General features: G+C 44.8%; 2 protein-coding genes across 3 annotated transcripts in view; both read left to right on the forward strand.

Moving 5' to 3' along the window:
- Nucleotides 1-123: 123 nt before the first annotated feature.
- Nucleotides 124-7,584, forward strand: DCLRE1B (DNA cross-link repair 1B). Its single transcript, XM_060090297.1, has 4 exons — nt 124-574; nt 1,192-1,357; nt 2,069-2,251; nt 4,629-7,584. The coding sequence occupies exons 1-4, from the start codon at nt 386-388 to the stop codon at nt 5,708-5,710; spliced, it is 1,620 nt and encodes a 539-aa protein (XP_059946280.1). The 5' UTR covers nt 124-385; the 3' UTR covers nt 5,711-7,584.
- Nucleotides 7,585-16,258: 8,674 nt separating this feature from the next.
- The window catches only part of HIPK1 (homeodomain interacting protein kinase 1), a 47,253-nt gene continuing 44,127 nt past the window's right edge, over nt 16,259-19,384 (forward strand). For both annotated transcript variants that reach the window (XM_060090298.1, XM_060090299.1), the window contains exon 1: nt 16,259-16,621. In XM_060090298.1, coding sequence (XP_059946281.1) covers nt 16,279-16,621 — 343 coding nt within the window. In that variant the 5' untranslated portion in view covers nt 16,259-16,278. The remainder of the gene's footprint in view (nt 16,622-19,384) is intronic.

The raw sequence follows: 19,384 nt of genomic DNA on the forward strand, positions 1-19,384 counted from the left end.
ACCTCTCACCTCCCGGCGCCGCCGCGCGGCTAACCTCTGGCACAGCGGAGGCGGGCAATCGGAAATCGGCTACTTCCGCCTGTCTCCGCCCGGCAGCGCGCGCTTTGAGACTAGGGCCTCGGCCCCTGGTCCCGCGCGCCGGGGGGAGTGGCGCTCCGTTGGGCGCCTTCTGTGGTTTGCGATTCCACCCCCAGACTCCCACAGCACGGTCACTTCCTTTTCTGCCCAGTCTAGTCACTCATTCCCCCACTGAGCTGGCTTTCCTTACGGCCTCTGGCCCTGTTCTTGCCCCAGCATGACTTTTTTCAGGGCGCCGTTGTAGGAGCCTCCCGCAGGAGCTCTGTTCCCATGAAGATCCCACTGGTGACTCTCCAACCCCGCCACCATGAACGGGGTCTTGATCCCTCAAACGCCCATCGCTGTGGACTTTTGGAGCCTGCGCCGGGCTGGCTCCGCCCGGCTCTTCTTCTTGTCCCACATGCACTCGGACCACACCGTGGGTCTCTCTAGCACCTGGACCCGGCCCCTCTACTGCTCCCCAATCACCGCTTACCTCTTGCACCGTCACCGACAGGTATGGGGGGCTGGAGTCGGCCTCCGAGAGTTGGTCCCGGCAGCTGGGTGGGGACTTCCGATCTGTCACAGCCTTGGAGTCATAGAGTTGGGGTCAGGAAGACTGAGTTTTACAAAAGCGAGAACCCAGAATGCATCTTTAGCCCAGAATAAGAGTGTGGTTTCCAACTGGCCGGCTTGGGATGTTTCAGTGATAAATTGGGGAGGACTTTTAGTCCAGCCAAGGAAATTGTTCCTACCTCTTACCATAAGCTGGGCCAGTGTTTCCCAAACTTGCCTCATCATAAGAATCCACCCAATGTGCTGAGTAAAATACAGACCCTCCAGGGCCTCCCTTCTCCCCCATCTGATTCAGTAGACATAGCTAGCGCAGGTCGTGGAAATCTGGTTGGAATTTTTTTTAACAGGTGCCCTCCAAAGGATTATTATGATTTGGAAAGTTTGAGAATCGCTGACTAGACTTGTTTTCTGCACTCTTAATTTAAACTTGTACGAAGGGTGAGGTAGAGGGTGGGAAGAGGAAGGGAGGATTGTTTGGGAATCCCCATCACAGCTTCTGATCCAGGGAGGTATCAGGGAGGGGAGTCTGTTCCCTGGGATGACCAGCTGTTTCCTCAGGTATCTAAGCAGTGGATCCGAGCCCTGGAGGTTGGTGAGAGCCATATGCTGCCTCTAGATGAAGTTGGGCGAGAGACCATGACTGTAACCCTCATCGATGCCAATCACTGCCCTGGCTCTGTCATGTTTCTCTTTGAAGGATACTTTGGAACCATCCTCTACACAGGTGGGCTTCCGGAGGGGTCCTTTCCACTTTCCCAGCCTAGACACTACTTTGTTTTGCCGGGGTGGGGGGGGGGATCTTAGTTCCCCAACCAGGGCGGAACCTGCCCCCTCAGCAGTGAAAGCGCGGGGTCCTAACCACTGGACCGCCAGGGAATTCCCAACACTACTTTTCTTTTTTTCTTTCTTTCTTTTTTTTTTTTTTTTTTTTGCGGTACGCGGGCCTCTCACTGTTGTGGCCTCTCCCGTTGCGGAGCACAGGCTCCGGACGCGCAGGCTCAGCGGCCATGGCTCACGGGCCCAGCCGCTCCATGGCATGTGGGATCTTCCTGGACCGGGGCACGAACCCGTGTCCCCTGCATTGGCAGGCGGACTCTCAACCACTGCGCCACCAGGGAAGCCCAACACTACTTTTCTTGAGCATCTTTGACTCATAGTAGAAGTCTGGAGGCCTCCTAGCTTCATGCCACAGGAGCACAGTGACCCTTTCTCAACTGATTTCCCACTCTTTAAGGTTATGAACTTTGCAAAGAATCATGAAAAAACAGGAGCACGATGGAGACGTTTCCACAAAGAAGCTGTACTACATCATTGCTAGACTCTAGTTTTTTCCAACAGGCCAGTAGGCAAATGCCCATTGTTATTGGAATTGGGAGAGGCTTGTCGTCTATACTTTTGTCTCTGACTGTCTGCCTCCCATATATTCTTCTTCCAGGTGATTTTCGGTATACACCGTCCATGCTGAAGGAGCCAGCCCTGAGACTGGGGAAACAGATCCATACCTTATACCTAGACAACACCAATTGCAACCCCGCCCTGGTTCTTCCTTCCCAAGAAGAAGCTGCCCGCCAGATTGTTGAGCTCATTCGAAAGCACCCACAACATAACATAAAGATTGGTGAGGGCTTTCCTTTCCTTTTGTTCTCACTCATGGAGCTAGTGAATCTAGGTTCTTTGGAGTGTCTCACATCTTTCAGGTCTTTGTGTAGATGTCCTTTTCTCTATGAAATCTACCCTGACCTTTTTATTTAAAATTACAATCTGCCCACCATCTGTACTCCCACATTCCCAACTCCTGATCCCCTAAACCAATTCAACTTTTTCATTTTTTCATAGCACTCATTAACTTCCCATATACTCCATATGTTTTAATATACTGTTGCTTATTGTTGATTGTCTATCTCCACTTTCCCTGCCACACACACACACACACACACACACACACACACACACATATTCCTTGAGGGTGTGGATGGAGGTGGGAAGAAGTCTTATGTGTTTGTGGAACAGAGAAGCAGCAGTATGACAGGTGCACAGTGGTTGAGGAGACTGGAAAGGCTGGAGGGGCTGAAGTGCCTGTAAGCCATTTTGAACTTGATCCTAAATGCAACCATTGCTCTTAGGATAAAGAGCTATTGAAGGGTTTTAAGTAGGAGAGGGACACTATTGCCCTTATCACCTTACAGTGCATTCCATAATTTACGTATTTATTGTATTTAGTTTTTATTATCTGTCTCCTTGTGCTAGAATGTAAATTTCACAATAGACAGGCTCTTTGTTTCACTTATGGATATATCCCAGATGCCTAGGTTAATGCCTGATAGAGGCATTCGGTAAATATTTGTTAGCAATTGAATGAAGTTTATCAGAATGTAGATATTCAGGTGAGTGTTGTTCTTGCAGTTAGATACATTAAAAACCCAGCTGTCTGCTTGTTCTAGTGACTCCACAACAGTACAAAATATTTTGGGCTTCTTGGAATTGCCTTTTGGGATAGTTTATGAAAATCCATTTTTATTTTTTAAAATGTAATAGATTTAGTTCCAAATGATTTTTTTGATTGTTTCCAAAATTGTAGTAAATCCACAAAAGGAAAAAAAATTTGCCTCCATGATGAACATTTTAAAAGGATATGCCCCAGCTCTGAAAGGTGTTTCAAAATAGATTTAAACAAAGGCATTGAAAAAAAAATTATATACCTTCCAGAGTGACTACCAAATTGATGGAGAGATATTCCCTCTCAGGATTGCTTGACTACTCATGAAGAAATATCAGTGCTAACTATTCTTGGGGTTTTCCACGCAGAGTTTTCCCAGAGAAGCACAGCTGGCTGGTAGGGTGCTGTAGTAGGGCTTGATTAATTTTGCAGATATACAATAATCCCCTACTGTGTGCCAAGTATTCTGATAGGCAGTGGGAATAGAAAAAAATGAATAAAATATGAGGGCTTACAGTTTAGTAGTAAAGGGCCTAGAAGAGGTAAAATAAAAGGCGGGAGGATAGGGAGAGAGAAAAGAAAATCAGCTAGCTTTGTACCCAAAGAGTGAGATTTTGAACCATGATGAGGAATAAGGTGGATATAAAGGAAATATAGATTCTTTAAAGGCATTCACAGTCTGGTTGTAGGCTTGAAATATACCTTCAGAAAAGGTCTGAGAACAACTACTTAGACAACATCTCCCATATCTGTTACCATAACCATTACCCAAATTCAGGCCTCCATTTCTTTCTCTATATGTACTATCTGGGCCTTCTAACTGGTACTTCTGCTTTCAGTATATTCTCATGCAGGTCTTTGAATAATACGGCTGCCACTTGTTTTTCTAGAGCCCTGCTCTGATCCTGTGAATCCTATAATTAGAATTAGCCATTTTCCTGCTTGCAGCTCCTTAATGACTCACCTTCACTTACAGAATTAAATCCAAGCTCCCTAGCAGTACATACAAAGCCCCCTATTACATGGTCCTTACTCACCTCTCTAGTGTCATTTCTTACCAGTTTCTCTGTACCTTAGTAACACTGAAATGACCTCTCTTAAAATGTTCTCTACCATCCCCTTCCCTTGCCAGATTAACTTGCACCCATCATTTAGGACTTATCTAAGTTGTCATTTTCAGGAAGCTATCCCTAACTCTATCAACTGGTAGATGTTTTTCTGTGCCCTCATAATACTGTGTGCATGTCTGTAGCATGCATTGTTTCTGGGTCCCCAAATAGATTACACTCCTTGAGGACTGAGCTTTTTGTTTGTTTTCACAGTGCCTAACACCTGATAGATGCTTTCCTTTGTTGAACTGAATGAATGAGTGGATTCTGTGCTAAACTTCTCCCTACCCCATCCTCCATATACCTCAGCTCAAATGCCACCTCCTTCCTGATAGACAGTCAGGGGGTAGTCCCATTAATTTTGTGTATTTCTATTAAACATTTGGTTGACTTATTAGCTTCATCCTCTTCCTTCTCTTACTTTCCCCAATCCCTTGAACATTATTCAGGACTCTATAGCCTGGGAAAAGAGTCATTGCTGGAGCAGCTGGCCCTGGAGTTTCAGACCTGGGTGGTATTGAGTCCTCGGCGCCTGGAGTTGGTGCAGCTGCTGGGCCTGGCAGATGTGTTCACAGTGGAGGAGAAGGCTGGCCGCATCCATGCCGTGGACCACATGGAGATCTGCCATTCAGCTATGCTGCGTTGGAACCAGACCCACCCTACCATTGCTATCCTCCCCACCAGCCGGAAAATCTACCGTTCCCATCCCAATATCCACATCATCCCTTACTCTGACCATTCCTCCTACCCTGAGCTCCGTGCCTTTGTCACAGCACTGAGGCCTTGCCAGGTGGTGCCCATTGTCAGGCGACAACCCTGTAGGGACTACTTTCAGGACAGCCTGAGCCCCAGGCTCTCTGTGCCTCTGATTCCAGACTCTGTACAGCAATACATGAGTTCCTCCTCTAGAAATCCAAGTTTTCTCTGGCTGTTGTTAGAAAGGAAGCTAAAGAGACTGAGAACCCAGGGTGTCGTGTTTGAATCCCTTGAGGAAAATGCTGATCACTCTCAAACTGACGGGGACTTGAAGAAGACCAAGAATGAGAACCTTTCTGGGGAGCTTGAGAAGCAGCCCTCCCACCATCCTTTGAAGATCAAGAAGCAGTCGTTCCCGGACATCTGCAACAAAGAACGGGAGGGGGCAGTCTCTTCCTCCGGGTCCCAGAAGATGGTGACTGTATTGACTGCCCCCTCGGGTTTTTCAGTGCACTTAGGGTCTACAGATAAAGAATTTCCCTCTCCGGAAACTGGGGGGGAAACCGGTGTAGGGCCCTACTTGGTACCCAGGGGAGACAATGTGGGCTCAGCAGCCACAGGGAATCAGAGAGCCTGGATGGGCCAGGATTCTCCCCAGCCTCACAGCAGCAAGGCTGCCCCTCTTCTGGCTCCTGAGTACAGGGGCCTGGCACTCAAATACCTTCTGACTCCAGTGAACTTTCTTCAGGCAGGGTTCTCTTCCAGGAGCTTTGACCAGCAAGCGGAAAAATACCATCAACTCTTGTTTAAGTACAGACAGGAGAGTACAGAGTAACAACCTTGTTTGATCCAACACTGCACTTTTTAAAAAAAAAATTCATCAAGAGTTGTTTATTTTCAAAGTTAGCACTCTTTGTATTTCTACCACTAACAGATGGGCAGTGCCACATCAACACTGTACTTTTGAAGATAGTGGCTGATGGCTTATTTGGGGCCTTACTTTTCTGTGGTACATGCCCACCCTGTAACAAGACTTCTCAAAGCGTGTTCATTGGAATCCTAGTGCCTATGGAATCCTTAGTTCTATAATTGACTGGTGTTTAAGAAACACTTTACATTATAACCCCTTTACAGTATATATGAGCACATTAAATGTTCTGGGAAGTCCTGCAGTAATTTAATCTGTTTAACTTTGTTTAACCCAGTATTTCTCCAAACTTCTTTTTTTTTTTTGGCTGTGTGGCATGCGGGATCTTAGTTCCCTGATCAGAGATTGAACCCACGCCCCCTGCAGTGGAAGCAGAGTCCTAACCACTCTCCAGACTTTTTGAACATGCAGTCCTCTTGTATGGCTGCAGAAAGAGATAAAGAGTCTGATCAAAAAGGACCAGTTTATTCCCATTGTTTTGTGTGTCATGTGTCATTCCCCATGTCCCCTTCTGTCTCTTCCTAGATAAAAGTCCCTAGGTAGTTCTGTTTTTTAATTTAGGAACTGTGGTGCAGGAGGATAAAGTGACCCAGGCAGCATGTTCCAATCCTGAAGGTCACTGATTTGCTGTGACCCCATCCAAGTCACTTCCTGTCTCTGCCTCTGGGAGGGAACAGGAAGTGATGAAGATTCTTGAAAACCTGGAGAAAATTTCCACCTCTGCCTCCGTGAGAGTTTGCAGTTAGTGTCCCTGAGGACCTACCTGGAAGACAGCCAGCTGGGGGACTGGGCACCCCTCACCAAGGCAGTATCTGGAACCCAGCCAAACATTAGGCTCAGGGTAAGATGGGCGTCCCAGCTGCCTAGAGGCCCTGACTATTTGGCTGAAATAAGGTTACAAAAGATCAAATGTGCTGCCAGATAGACTTGATTGTTCACACAGCTGGGATATTTGCTGCTCCCCTCCACCCAGTATCCCCCCCTTCCATCCTTGGGTTGAGTAGGGAGCTGGAGGACATAGCCTGTTTGTTTCAGTAACCAGGGCAGAGACCAAGCAGCCAGCTGGTGGAAGGGGTGAGGGTGTGCAGTTCTGCCCTGACCTTCTGCACACAGCCTGACAAAATGCCAAACCAATAAGCAGAACAGCAGATACCACAGTCACAGAGGGCACAGGCATGTGGAGCTGGGCACATGGATAAAAACTGTTTCACAATGGAGCTTCAAGCCTTCACAATGAAGAAGCCTCTGATTCTTGTCCAGGGGGCCGGAAATTGTCTACTTCTGGAGGAAGATACGAAGAGTTTAGAAAGCAAAATAAGGCCTTTCTCTTGGGCAAGCTGTATACAGCTCTGTTTTGTCAGTGACCCTCACTGTAAGCCTCCCATGGGCCCATTAGGAGCCATAGCAGGTGAGGCATGTGGGGTAGCAGGGGACATGGGCACTGTTCTGGGCTTGAATCCAGGGTACCTGGGCAAATAGAGGTATCAGGCTTCCATAGCAGAGCCTCAGTTTCTCATCTGTAAACCAGGGACTGAGGTACCTACCTCTCCTGATTGCTTTGGAGGTTAGAGAATTGGTAAAATTCCTAGCTCAGTACCTATCACATGATGGATATTTTATATATTGGTTCTCAGCCTCTGGTTCTTTAAAAAAAATTATTCTCTATATAAAATAAGAAACTTTGGAAGTCATACAAAATATAAAGAAGAAAAAATCAGAATTCCTCCATGTAGATCAATTGTTTTCTTCTAGTCCTTTTCTGTGCATATAAATATATTAATTATATAATTTTTTTCCAAATTGGGGTAATACTGTATACAGTTTTATATTCTGCATTTTACTTTCTTAATATCTTAAGCATTTTCTCGTATCATTAAATATTATGCAAAATGTCATTTTAATAGTGTATAATACCCTATCATATGGGTATACCTTAATTAAAACTATTCTGTTTTATTCAACATTTTGTGTGCTCTTTTTTTCACAATTATACATATTACAATGGACATTCTTATGCATATATCATGGCATTTGTGTTTATTTTCTTGGAGTAAATTACTGGAAGTGTGATAACAGTTTTAAGTTTCTTAAATTTATTTTATTGAAGTATAGTTGATTACCAATGTTGTGTTAATCTCTACTGTACAGCAGAGCGATTCCGTTATACATATATATACATTCTTTTCCATATTCTTTTCCATTATGGTTGAATATAGTTCCCTGTGCTATATAGTAGGACCTTGTTTACCCATTCTCTCTATAATAGTTTGCATCTGCTAATCCCAACAGTCTTAAGTTCTTGATGCAAATTGTGTCCAGTGCCTCCAGATAGGTTTCCTTACTATCCTTTCTGCAGAAGAGGATAGAATTAAAATACCTTGAAGACTCATTAAGTTCAAATGGTGTCATTAGAATGGTACGTGTCAACACGTGGAAAGTCATCTTGTGTGCTACGTTAATATTTACTAAGCTGTGTGGGCAAGGCTTAGCCTGACTTCATCTGGGAGCCTCTAGCTGTCTCACTTCTGTGCTACTCGAAGGTGGCTGGGAGAGATAAGGTAGTCTTCAGTACAAGGGCCCCCAGATGGGAGTAATCTTCTAGCAACAAGGAAACCTGTCAACTCTTGGCATGTGCTGTGTCACACATATTCCTATAGAATACCTTCCATATAGAAGCAGGATCTATATGAATTCAGATGGGGGGGAGGTAGAAGCAAAGGGCTTTGAGGAATTTAGTTGTTGGTGGCATGTTTCTGTATTAATAATGGGAAGGGACTTCCCTGGTGGCGCAGTGGTTAAGAATCCTCCTGCCAGTGCAGGGCACATGGGTTCGAGCCCTGGTCCGGGAAGATCCCACATGCCGCGGAGGATCCCACATGCCGCGGAGCAACTAAGCCCGTGCGCCACAACTACTGAGCCTGTGCTCTAGAGCCTGCGAGCCATAACTACTGAGCCCTCGTGCCACAACTACTGAAGCCCGCATTCCTAGAGCCCGTGCTCCGCAACGAGAAGCCACTGCAGTGAGAAGCCTGCACACCACGACGAAGAGTAGCCCCCACTCGCCGCAACTAGAGAAAGCCCACGCATAGCAACGAAGATCCAATGCAGCCATAAATAAGTAAATAAATAAATAAATAAATAAATAAATAAATAAATAAGAAATAATGGGAAGATTTCATACTATTCTAAATTAAATTTGTCTGGCTTATAATAGAGATTGGCAGTTGTCTTATTTGTTTCATTACTCAACACTCCCTCATATAAACATGCTGCATTGCTATATCTTTAAGAAGCCAATTTAATTTATTTTTAGAATCTAAGGATGACCCCCCCCCCATAGATCTATGAAGATCTTGCAATGAAGCTTGAAGTTACTGGGAGAAAGGAAGTTCCCTAGAGATCAATTAGTTATTTGCTTCATGACCTGTGGGAAAACTTGTACTTTTCCACAAGGAGACTGACAGTGATTTAAGTCCCTTTAGGGAAGAAAATCTGCCTGACTGGCCTTGGGGAACCATCTCTTACTCCTGACCCAGACTACCCTTTGTGGTAGGAAATAGAAGATAAGTGAGTCCACTTGTTCAAGAAAAGGGATTTAGACCTGGGTTCTCTATCTCAAGTCCACCCCCAGGGAGACAGTTCTCTCTGCATTCTTGGAGTGGTTCATAAGCAGGAGAAATTCCATCTGGAGGTCCATTTAAAAGAAAAATTATTTTACTGAAGTATAACTGATTTCCAATATGTTGTGTGAATTTCTACTGTAGAGCAAAGTGATTCAGTTATATATATATATGTATATATACATATATATGTACATATATGTATGTGTATATATATACACATATATATATATATACATTCTTTTTCATATTCTTTTCCATTATGGTTTATCACAGGATATTGAATATAGTTCCCTGTATGTGCACGTATTTCCGATGCTATCTCTAGTGAGTAACTGTCAGTCCATAACCTGTTCCCACCTCTCACCCTCTCTAACCACCACCACCACAAGCTGTTTTGTCTTGGGTTCATGGCACTTCCCCCTTTCTCTTCCATAGGATATCCCACCTACATCACTACAGGATGATTCTGCTTGCCCTTATTAGTATCTGTATCTACAGCTGCCCGTGGGGGATTCTCATCCTCGGAATGGTTAAGCTTGTCTTTATTTTGGCCACAGTGCTTTTATTTAGATACACCCTTCCACCTTGACTATCTCATTCCTGGGTAACTTTCTCTTCTCTGACCACATCCTGGACCCACCAGGTCACGGAAAGCTCCCAGATTCTTGGGCTTGGTTCTTTCCCTAAACGGATAGCTTATTGAATCATCTTGCAATCACGCAAAACTTCTGGTTAGCCTTGGGTTAGTGTTTCCCTTGCAGTATCCATATATTTAAAACACTATTGTATTAGGGTTATCTAACCAGTCCTAACTCCTCCCGTCAATTTATAATAACTTTGGGGAGTGGAGGATGAAGTCTGTCCCCAGTGCTACAACCCCATCCTTAATGTGCTCACTGAAAGGTGTGCTTCTAAGAAGCCAAGAAAATTGGGTCAAGCTCACTCACCCTACTAACCAGGCTCTGTAGAAACAAAGCATGAGGGTGAGACCAGACGTCTGGTGCTTAGGGAGTCGGGAATATAAGGTTTGGAGAAAACCTGCTAAAAGGTCTGAGCACCCAAAATTCCAAGCAGGGGTTCTGCTGCCAGCCAACAATGCTCTAACACCAGTTGGGTGTCCTATAATTCAACTCAGTTCTGACACTATCTACTCGGAGAGGACATCAGATCTCACAGACTAAGGCTTCAGTCTCACAAGACTGCCCCCGCCACCACTTGAGATGTCCATCACAAGTCCAGGTTATCATCTGTGCTTCTGACCGGTCACACTATAGATTGGAGGTTTCAATGACCCCCTCTTTGGGTTTGACTAATTTGCTAGAGCAACTCACAGAACTCAGAGAAACATTTTACTCACTAGATCATCAGTCTATTATAAAAGGATATAACTCAGGAAGAGCCAGATGGAAGCGATGCATAGGGCAAAGGATGTGGGAAAGGGCCAGGAGTTTCCACCCTCTCTGAGAGCCACTCTCCCCATATCTCCACCTGTTCACTTCCTCCTTCAGAACTCTGTCTTCATCCTGGATGACTTCAACGTTCTGGCCTCTCAGTTTCTTTGACCTCCTCATCTCCAAAGACCTTATTTCCCTCTCTCTACCTTACCACCCTGTCATTATCATAAGTTGTACTACATCTGAAATCTCAAATTTAAACCCTCTTTTCTCCCAGATTATCTGCTCAAGTACCCTCACTGCCAATGTTTTACTGTTCATAAGCTCTCTTTGAGCTTCACTTCCTACCTTGACTGGACTGTATGCTACAGTCCATCAATATAATATCACTCCCTTGCTCTCTTTCACTCAAACTTGCCTCAAAAAACTCCAGTTCTGGATAAATCATAATATCTATCTACTCTTTGCCTGCACTAGAGCAGCTAGATGTTGCTGGAGAAATCATTCCACCAGGCTGACTGGTTTCATTTTAAAATCATGATCTCATACATCAGAATGGCGTTCCATACTGCTGAGTAACCCTATTATGTGTCTCTAGTAAGCTTGGTTTCCTATTCTCCCTTTCTTGTTGCTTTCCCCTCCTACCCGCACTACCATCTGTCAGTATATCCTGTTGACTCTACCTTGAAACATATCCTGAATCTTATTTCTTTTCACCATCTTCACCGCTACCACCCTTGGCCAAGCAACCTTTGTCTCTTGTCCGAGGTCTTCAGTAGCCTCTTAAATGTTCTCCCTGCTTCCAACACTGCTCCCCTCCTCTCCAAACACACAAGTAGAGTCCCCACAGCAGCCATGACATAAATCATAGCATGTTACTTCTCTGCTCAAATCCTCCGATGGCTTTCCAGCTCACTCAGAATAAAAACCAAAGCTCCCCTGAATGGTGCCCACCATCTGCCGGCTCCTCTCCTCGTCTCCCACACTTCACTGACTCTGCTCCAGGCACACTGACCTCCTTGCAGTTACTCCAATGTGCCCGGTAAGCACTCACCTCACTTCTTCCCTCTCCCTACCATCTTTTCCACCCAGGATACCCACGTGGCTCCCTCACCTCCTTCAAGGTTTTGCTCAGTGAGGCTATTCCTGATCATCGTATTTAAAATTACAACCACCTTGCCTGCCACTCCCTTTCCCTGCCTTGCTTTTTCTCCATAGAGCACTTCACATATGATATCATTTACCTATTGAGGTTAGTGTGTGCCTCACTGTACTAGAATGTAAACTCCAGGACTCTTTTTTTTTTGTCTGTTTTGTTCACTATTTCATCCCTATTGTCTAGAACACATAGCACGTTCTTAATGATAAACATCCGGTGAATGAATAAATGAATCAATCTGGAGGAATGGATGGATTGCACATCCCTTAGGCAATCCTTCCTCAATAAATACTATTTCTCTCCAAGAGGGAATAAAGCAGAGTTCATAGCCCTCAAGGGGCTGACAACCATTGAATGCTTAGTTCGGCAGATACTGTATAAATATTATCTCTATAACTTGCAACTACCCTGTGTGAAAACGAGTGTCCATAAATCCCTTCATTCATTTGTTCATTCAACAAATATTTATTGAATGCCTACTATGTGCCAGGCATGTGTTCCAGACATTGAGGATATAAAACAGTGAACAAGACAGAAAACGTCCTGCCCACATGGAACTTAAATTCTAAAAGAGAGAGACAGGCAGTATATATAAATAAATATCAGATAGTGATACGGTGTTAAGAAGAAAATAAGACTGGCTAATGGGGGTGAAGAGCAGTTCAGATAAAGGTCAAGGAAGTGTCCCTGTGGAATAGAATAGAAACAGACTCACAGACATAGAAAACAAACATGTTTAACAAAGGGGAAAAAGAGGGGGGGGAAGGGATAAATTAGGAGTATGGAATTAACAGATATAAACTACTATACATAAAATAGATAAGCATCAAGGATTTACCGTATATCACAGGGAACTATATTCAATATCTTGTAATAACCTATAATAGAAGATAATCTGAAAAAATATATATATATAACCAAATCACTTTGCTGTACACCTGAAAACTACCACAATATTGTAAATCAACTACACTTCAATTAAAAAAATATTGTCACCCAATGAGGGACAGAGACATTCATCTAACTTTGGGTGTGATACCCTGAGAAGAACACAGTGTCATTATTCCGGCCGGAAATGGATAACTTGAACCTAGTAATGAAGAAACATGAGATAAACATAAATGACAAACCTAAAATGAGGAGCACTGTATTATTTTAAAGAAGGATTCTGTATTCTTCAAAAATATCAAAGACAAAGAAAGTCTAAGGATCTCTTTCAGATTAACAGAGACTGAAGAGACTGACAATTAAGTGGTATATTTGATTCTAAACTGGATCTTGTACTGGAAGAGGAAAAGATGGTAAGAAAGACATTATTGGATTGACAAATTTGGAATACAGATGGTAGATGAGATAAAAGTATTTTATCAATGTTAAGTTTCCTGGAATTGATAATTGTATGTATTGTGTCTGTAAAAGAATGTATTTATTCTTAGGACATTCAAATATTAAGGGATAAAGGTGCATGACGTATGCGATTTACTTGCAAATGGTCAGATAAAAACGTGTGTGTAATCTATTTGGCTGAGAATGCAAATGTTAAAGCAACAGGGTCAAAATGTTAATAAGTAAATCTGAGTAAAGGGTATATGGGTGCTCCTTTTACTATTCTTGCAACTTTTCTATCAGTGTGAAATCATTTTCAAATAAAAAGTTTCCTGGAGTCTAGGTTTGAAAAATCAGTGAGGATTCTCTCTTGTTGATTCAAAGGATTTGCCCACATTCTGCCTCCTATTCTTTACTTCAGACCTTCACTCTCATCTGGTTTTCCCAGTTTTAGAACTGTTGGCTTCTACTTGAATTCTCTTTTTCTTCTAGGTCCCTTGGATTTACTACTTGTTTGGATAGTTTGCCTAGTTTTCAGACTCAATTTCTCTCAAGACACAGCCTTTTGGTCAGGTTCTCCTACTTGGCCTTAAACACTGCAGATCCTGAGTGACTTCCAGTCTACAACACTGAATCTAGGCCCTAGAGGGATATCACACCCTAGATGACACATGAATGCTTCCAACTGGCAACAGCTCCATCTCCCTCTCCAGCTGCCCCGACTTTGGGAGGAAATAGTTCACATATCTTCTCCCTTCTCCCCATGTTCCCTGCTTGATCAAACCCTCATCACAGTTTTCTAATTAGCCTCTCTTTGTCCAGTCTTTGCCCACTCCAGCCTGCCATCCTCCTCACTGCTACCAGTTCTCTCTTTAAAGCACAGATTCCTTCATATTACCTGTCTGATTAAACCTCCACTAGCTCTGCATTGCCTTTCAAAATCTGACTTGGCCTACCTTACTGTTTCCATATTCTGCCATTTCTCTGCTGAACTGTATGCTCCTTCAGGGCACAGACCATACCCTTTTCTTCTTTGTTATCTTTAATTCTAACACAGTACCTGGCATACAGAAGATACTCAATAGATATTTGCTGAATTGACAAATGAACTCTAGTTACACTAAACTCTGAAACTTCTTTGAGCATACCATGTTTAAACATCACCTTCTCTGAAGATCTTCCCTGACTCTGTCATTCAAATCTTAGATATATGTCCCCATGCATTTTTTTCCTCATTAGACTGTACTGTAAGCTTTCTGAGGGAAAAGATCATGACTTATTCATCTTGCATCTGACTCAGTGTGTAGGAGAGTGCCTGGCATCAAGCAGGCAGAGTTTGTTGGATGGATATACAAAAACTAGAGAGAGGAAAATGCTAGATTTTAAGAAGGTCTCAATGTAGTGAGACAGACTGAGGAAATGACCAAAGAACAATGAAAATAGAGATCAACAAGTATAAACAAATAAGGTACAAGAAGTAAATGAAGTAGTCAAATGATGATGCAGAGCTGAATAACCAGAATCAAGTGGGAGTCAAAGAGGAAAGTCTTCCTAAAGGCAGATTTTGAGATGTGTTTGAAAAGAGGAAAGGGACATAATGTGGGAGAGTAGGAGCTTAGAGGCCTGTCATGGAGTTGGGTTGAACCAAGGCATGGTAAGCAATTAATGTTTTGGAAGCCTGCTTTTCAAACAGGATCTGTTCTACCCCAGAGCTCAAGTTCTGCCTTTTTCCTGGCTCCCCAAGGAGGCATGTTCACCAACTCTCCATGTCTTGAGGTTTCCCAGGTCAGTCCATCGTAGGGCTTTATGTTCTCTAAGTTTCTGTGAAAATAAGCAAACAAACCTGCCCTGTGGGATTGAACACTCTTGCTAACCCTGGTCTTCTAGGGAAATAAAGTTCCTTGTTCCCAATAAAACAGAACTGTTCCCAGTGCTGTTAAGCCAGGAGAGAAACCCAAAGGTAGCATAACCACTTTAGCACATCTTCACAAAAATTATCTCTTCCATCCAAAGAGGTCAAGGATGTATAATGAATGTCTTAGCCACATCTGCCCTCTCCTTAAAGCGTATATGCAAATAAATACCCATGGTGCTGTACAGCCACTTTCTAGGGCTCAGATCCTTGTCGCCTCCAGCACTTGAGGGATGGAAAAAAATATACTACCGTCTCCCTACAAATGTCCCACACTTTAGGAATCAGAGCATTTTACACAGCAAGAGGTATACTTGAAGTTTTCCAGGATTTCTTGGCCCAGGGAGATGGCAACTGTCTTTCTATTAGGATAACCTAGGTTTCACGCAGTGTTTATTTTTCCAGAATGTTGTGTGCCCAACGCATTCCGTTTCCTGAATACCCGGTTTTGTTATCTCCTGGTAGAGAGAAAATTATGTATTAGTCCACTGCAGGTTTTGAGGGGGTTGGGTTCAGAGCACAACTGTTCTTTCTCACCTCCTAATGCAAACCCAGGTTCCCAAGGAGGCAAGGGAAGAGCCCGCTCAGGGGCTCCTACTGCGTGGGGAGGCTTACGGATCCTATACACCCCTGTCACGCAGCTAGAACGTCCCTAGATTGCAACGATACATCAAAGCCTAAACTAAGGTAATTCCTCACCAGCAGGGGGCTACCTCGGTAGGCACTGCCTCCTTGCGCGCTGTCCAATCTCTGGGGGTGTCACACTAGGCGGTGGTGATGTCACACTGGCGGGGATGACATTCTAAAGCTGGACCGCCACACCGCCACCAATCACCTTTAAATCACCGCGGAGTCGGCCGTGAGGAGGGGGCGGGGAGCCGATCCCCGCACTTGATCCACGCTGGCTCCCCACGGAGGCCCACCCACTCCCCCTCCCCCTCCCCTCCCCTCCCACCAGTATTATGACGTCATCCTAACCCGCCCGCTCTCCGACACTTCCGCCTCAGTAGGTGTCATGGCGCGGGGCTGGGGACTAGTTCCCGCGAGGAGGGGCCGGCCGGATGGGGCGGCCGCTCGGCGCTCAGCTCGTCGAGTCTGGCGACAACGGCGGCTGCGGAGCCAGGGGCCCGGCGGTGGCCCCGGACGGCAGCGGGAGGCTGAGGCGGGAGCGCGCGGTGCTGAGGCGGCGGCGGCGGCGAGAGGCCGGGCGGCGGAGCTGGGGGGAGGCTGAGGGGGCTCCCCCCGTGGGACGGGCGCGGGGACGGCTCCGGGAGGCGGGGGCCGGGGCCCGGGCCGGCTCGCGCGGGGGATATGATGACCCGGCGGCGGGGCCCCGGATCTCGTCTCCTCCGCCGCCTCCTCACTGCAGCCCCAGCTCGCGGCTGAGAACCAGACACACCGGCGGTGAGTCGAGGCGGGGGGGCAGTGGCCTTGGCAGGGAGCGACCTCCCATCGGCTTCCCGCGGCGGGGCTGGGCCGGCCACAGGCTCTCCGGGGTGCCCGGCCTGCGGGGGGCACCTCCCTCAGCGGCCCCCACCCGGGACCCGGCGCCGAGCCCTGCGCCCCGGCCGGTGACGGCCGCGGAGGGGATAGTGTTCCCAGGAAAGTGAGGAGGCTGCGGGCTTGTTTTCGGGGCAACTCTCCCGTGTCCTGCCACTTCTCTCCTGGGCGTGTTGTTGTCCTCAGATGACAGGGGGCCGCCTGGCGTCTTCTCACCCGGCCGGTTTTTTCTCGGCTGTCGTGGCCCGTTCCCAGTGTGTGGCTTGTGCGTGTGGATTTCACAGCTCTGCTTAGTGCCGTGGTTTGGGGTTATTTGTGCTGTTGGGGACCAGGAAGCGGTGTCTGGAACGGACGGCCGCGGAGAGGTGGGTGTGGGAGTCCTCCTATCCTCTCCACTGCTGTTCTTTAATCGTTAGGTTGGTAAATTGTAATGATGGTGGAGACTGCGTGGGATCGGCCCACCTAATGTATATCTATGCAAGGCAGATCTAGATGTCTGGCTCAAAGGGAAACTTTTGCTGTCTGACTCCACTTTCCCAAAGCTTTCGTTTAAAAAAGGGGGGGGGGGCGGGGGGCGGGGAAACAACCGAAACTCTTGGTAAGGCCCCCCGCTGTTCACAGGTCTGTGGGAAAGAGGCCGTTTTTTTTGCCTAGCAACCAAGACCTGGGGCTCGGTCTCCAAGAGCGCGAGACTAACGTCCAATTTGTTGTGGTGACAAACCGTGAGCTCTGGCCTGTGTTTACGCTCGGCGCGCTTTCTTTCCTGTTTAGGTGGGGGAAGGGAGGAGGAGCTAGAGAAGGGGGAAAAAAACCACCCCAAGCTCCAGTGTCTTTCCTCCACTTAACCCCGTGACTCAGTTGTAGATACTCTTTGAGGCAGCCCTAGATGCTTTTTCTTAGTGACACTTTGGGAATTTTCAGTCATTGCATCAAAATATTAATTTCAGCTATAGACTCTTCTGCCCAATCTGTCCTTTATCTTATTTGTTTCCTGGTAACTGATGAAAATAGCAGCATGGCTTCCTTCTTCTGATGAAGTGGGGTTTAAATTAAGTGGCTGATGCCCTCAGTAGAACCTACAATTTTGCTCTTGTTTGTGTAAAGCTATTTTTGATTCCTGGTCTGTAGTGGGTTCTTTTTTTTTTTTTTAAGATTATAGAGAATGCAAATCTTCACCAGCTCTTTTTCATATGTCGGTCTAAAGCTTTCTGTAAAACATCTAAAAATCTACTAACAAGTCATATAATAGTTGTTAATTCAGCTGGTGATTTTGGAGATACCTGTAATCTCAGGGCTCTGTGTTATAAAACTGGTACGATGGTATGATGAAAGATATCATTGACTTTAAGACACTGTTCCAGGCTTGAAGGATATTTTGGTAAAGTACTTGTGGCTGGAACTGGAGGCAGCCATGCCAGTAAAACATCTTACCAGTAAAATGGTGAATGAGATGTTGTAAACATACTGAGTCTGATTAGTAAGTAGGACTTTTGCTGGCGATATCTTCATGAATAGTTTATCCTGATAATCTTTGGACATTGTAGTTTTATGGATTGCAGAACAAGTTGATTGGTAACTTGAGATTGAAAACCAAGTCAGAACTCTCTCCTAAAAGAAAAAAAGATAATCTCAACATTCACAATTCTCTGGAAAATAGACTTCTTTTATTCTCTGGTTTTGTTTTCATAAGCACAGCTTAGTCAGTGGTTGTGTTGGTAGAAATCAGTGAGCCAAACCTGCCTTATAAACTTCTTACAATTGGAACTTGTGCAGCTTGTTGTTAGTTATATATCGTAACTGGTTCTTTTGTAATTTGAAGTAATTTTGCACACATGAACTTCCTGATTGGCCCTTTTATTTTCATTTTCATGACTATATAAAGCAATCCATTTTATAAAAAGTTACAGTTATTAATTTTTCCCCAGTTTCTTCCCTTAAATTTTATGCCATTCTGAACACAAGTCATCAAAATAATTTTTCTCTCAAGTATCACTTCAACAATCACTGATTTGCTTTTCGCTTCCTTTTTTGTTTTTTATTTTTTGTTCCTAATCTCCCATCTCCCTAAATGCCTTACGTATTTTTGTAGAGCATAATTTGGCACTTAAAGTTTTTTTACATCCTGTTTTTATATTTTTCTTTTTTATGTGTCATATCACCTAAGCAACATTTTAAGTTCTTTGAAGATAGGGAAACTTAGGTGTATTTCTTTTGGATTCTTTAAGAGCGCCTTGTACAGTGCTTTCCCACCATACTTAATGAAAAAGAATCAGAAAACCTGAATTCTTTGCCAGCATTACTACTCATTAGCTCTGTGTAAAACTTGTTTGGCTTTCCTGGGTCTACTTTTTCTCATCTTGGAATTACAGGGTTTTAGAAAGTCTTTTAAGGTTCATTTTAGCCGTAAGAATCCCTGTACTTTTTTTGCCAGTGTCTTCTGCTCCAATCAAATGCATTACTCTAAATGGTTTTTCATTTTTGCATATCCCCTAGCATACTGGCAAAAGTTATCTCATTCATCTAAGACCTCCTCATCTGCCAAACTGTCGTTACCTTAGTTGAGTCCTGTTTTCCTTAGGCCTTTTCTGGCTGATCTAAACAGGGTTCTATCTTAGTGTTTATGTTTCATATTGATTTGCTAATTTGTCATTTTTGTTAATTTGTCAT

This window comes from Mesoplodon densirostris, chromosome 2 (assembly GCF_025265405.1).
Source record: "Mesoplodon densirostris isolate mMesDen1 chromosome 2, mMesDen1 primary haplotype, whole genome shotgun sequence".
NCBI lineage: Eukaryota > Metazoa > Chordata > Mammalia > Artiodactyla > Ziphiidae > Mesoplodon > Mesoplodon densirostris.